This window comes from Ceratina calcarata, unplaced genomic scaffold (genome assembly GCF_001652005.2).
Source record: "Ceratina calcarata isolate Rehan_Ccalc_2016 unplaced genomic scaffold, ASM165200v1 scaffold378, whole genome shotgun sequence".
Lineage (NCBI taxonomy): Eukaryota > Metazoa > Arthropoda > Insecta > Hymenoptera > Apidae > Ceratina > Ceratina calcarata.
Window position 1 is genome coordinate 56,360 of NW_017161005.1, and position 2,751 is coordinate 59,110.

The window sequence follows — 2,751 nt, forward strand, 5'->3', positions numbered from 1 at the left end:
CACGAAGGTTATGCTGCTCACTTTTGTCCACACGTGAACGATCCCGGATCCATAGCGCTCAATTCTTGCTTTAAGTGCGTAAAAGATTTGTCGCGTTTGCGGTCCACTGCGCGGTGCTCAAACTCTGAAACGGTTCGCATAAGAGCTACATGTCGATGTCCACCTCATTTACAAATTAAGCAAGAAGGTCGTTGACAATACTACATCAGTTCATGTTACCTTGCAGTATTTGTATGCTACCTGTTCGCAGGGGTCGGATATTTTATCCCTCGGCCGGAAAGTGGGGACGACGCGACCACGGTGGGGACCAATAGTTGGTGGGGGTATGCATTGATTTTCACGGTACCGCTGCGGAGAGCTTCGCGAACGCGCATGAGCACGCATGAGGGGAATAGTAGTGGGGATCGAAATACGGGCGAAAAACAGGGGAAGCGAGCGTCGAGGGATAAAATATCCGACCCCTGCCTGTTCGGTTTTTTGTCCCTTTCTTCTGTTGCGTTTTTAGAATAAAGGCACCACGAAGCACATTTCTGCTTGAAAAGATATTTATTATATTATCAATTACAAAAAGAGCCATATGCGCGGAAACTTAAACACAGCCATCTTTTCAGTGCTAAACTGTATACTAAAGACGGCGCTGCTGCCGTTCTGGTTATATATTACTATCACGTAACATCTTTGAATTCATACTTCAACATCTTCGAGGATCGTTTTATAGGTTCTACACTACCTAAATCCTGGGATATGTTTCGCTTCGGTCCTTGTCGCTGTCCCTTCCTCTTCGCAGAGAAAGCACTGCGTGTCGTTTGTGCACTGCACGGCTAAGTTTTACCCGACAGTTCACCCAACGGATTTTTAATCTTCCTTTGTTTAGTATAGCTGTTACAACTATTTCGTCCATTGCAACAACTGCTATACTTTGTTCTCGCGAGTTCGGGGCGATGATCAACATTTTTGGTTATTCGGAGCATGCTCATATTTTCCGTCTTCCTAATTTCGATTCTAGTCGTTATACAGTCGAGGTCTCTAATATCTAATCTAACGTTAGACGTAAGTTTTCATATGGTGCACGATTTCGTCCTGTATGGTCGAAGATTTCAACTAACTAACGAATTTGATAACCTCGCTACATATATATTCCGATTATGCGTGCGGTGACACAAGCAAGATCAATACAGCCGTCATTTTGTGATTAATAAAGAATTTTTAAATTGAAATTGAAACGTGTGTAATTATTTGCTTGATTTCAGCTGAGCGCATTCTTGATGGATAGAAAACTGGGGAATGCGCTGCAACAAGCCCTGGGTGGGTCGACAGAAAACATGATTTGGATTCATGACCACAGATCAACCGTAGAAAAGTGGTTGGATGCTAACAGTCACTTATTCGATAATTCTGCCAGTTCGATAGCAATAGCGTCGTTCCTTCTTATATTCTCATTATTTATTACCCGATTTTACTAAAGCGTAATTTTAATAAAGTAGACGTACTAGGGAGTAGCTTGAATGAAATAGAAACTGACCCAATGGGCGAACGAATGCAATTAAGCATTAAGAGTTTTAAAATTAACAGACTAAAAGTACATTTTAACGATATCGCAAAAACGCGACTGAAGTACATGGGCTGAAAGGGTACTAACAGATTTTATAAAATACGTATTGATTGTAAATACATATTTTTATATCCGGACTATAAAAAAAATGTAGAACAAAATAACAACAAAACAAACTTTAACATCGTTGTTTAATTTCTACGTGTTAAATAAATAATGTAAGGGAAATAGAAGATTTGTCTATATTTTAATTTAACAGACGTTCCTAAGCATAATTCATTCAACATACACTTTAATATTCTTCGAAATTAATTTTTTATCATAATGTTTAATTTGACTAATACTGAACGAACGGAAGTAGCGTACGAATGCGATCAGACATTAAGAGTTTTAAAATTAATAGACCATAAGTACACTTAAACGAACCGCAAAAACGCGACCGATGTACATAGACCCAAAGGGTACTAACAGATTTTATAAAATACGTACTAATTGTAAATACATATTTTTATATCCGGACTATAGAAAAATGTACAACAAAATAACAATAAAACGAAGTGTAACACCGTTGTTTAATTTCTATGGGTTAAATAAATAATGAGAGGGAAATAGAAGGTTCTTCTCGTTTTAAATTTGTCGGTTTCCTCGATTTATCGAATTAATAGACCAGAGATACAGTTAAACGAATCGCAAAACATGATAGAAATACATAGCGTCCAAAGTGTACTAATAAATTTTATAAAATATGTAAAAATTGTAAATAAATATTTTTGTATTCTGTCGGTGAAGTGTACAACAAAGAAACAATAAAATAAACTGTAATATCGTTAATGCGTTTAAATAATTTATACTAATTAAATATTTTACAATAATTAGTGAGAGGGAAATAGACGACTCTTAAACTGGTACACATTCTGTTGGGCAGGACGAAAAATAGAGGATACTAAATTTAAGGAAAATGTTTAATTCGTAATAGAAGATAGAAGATACTGAGACAACCGTTAAGGGCTTGAACGTATTGTAGCCGAGAATGTGTATATTGTAAATAGTGATTAATAAATAGTGCTATAAGTGTAGTAGATGTATGTGTTGGATTTAGACTTATTACCATCCAGAAACGGTATCGATATTACCGACCGATAGACGTTAGCAGAAGGGCGGTCAAAAACACCCATCACCGAGGAGGGATTACTAAAGAG

The 2,751-nt window shown here is 37.0% G+C and overlaps 1 protein-coding gene across 1 annotated transcript in view; it reads left to right on the plus strand.

The window, feature by feature from the left end:
* LOC108625866 (aminopeptidase N-like) overlaps nt 1-2,276 on the plus strand; it is a 47,896-nt gene extending 45,620 nt beyond the window's left edge. The window contains exon 11 of the mRNA XM_026814318.1: nt 1,251-2,276. Within this exon, the coding sequence (XP_026670119.1) occupies nt 1,251-1,463 (213 nt within the window). The 3' untranslated portion in view covers nt 1,464-2,276. The remainder of the gene's footprint in view (nt 1-1,250) is intronic.
* The last annotated feature ends 475 nt before the right edge of the window (nt 2,277-2,751 follow it).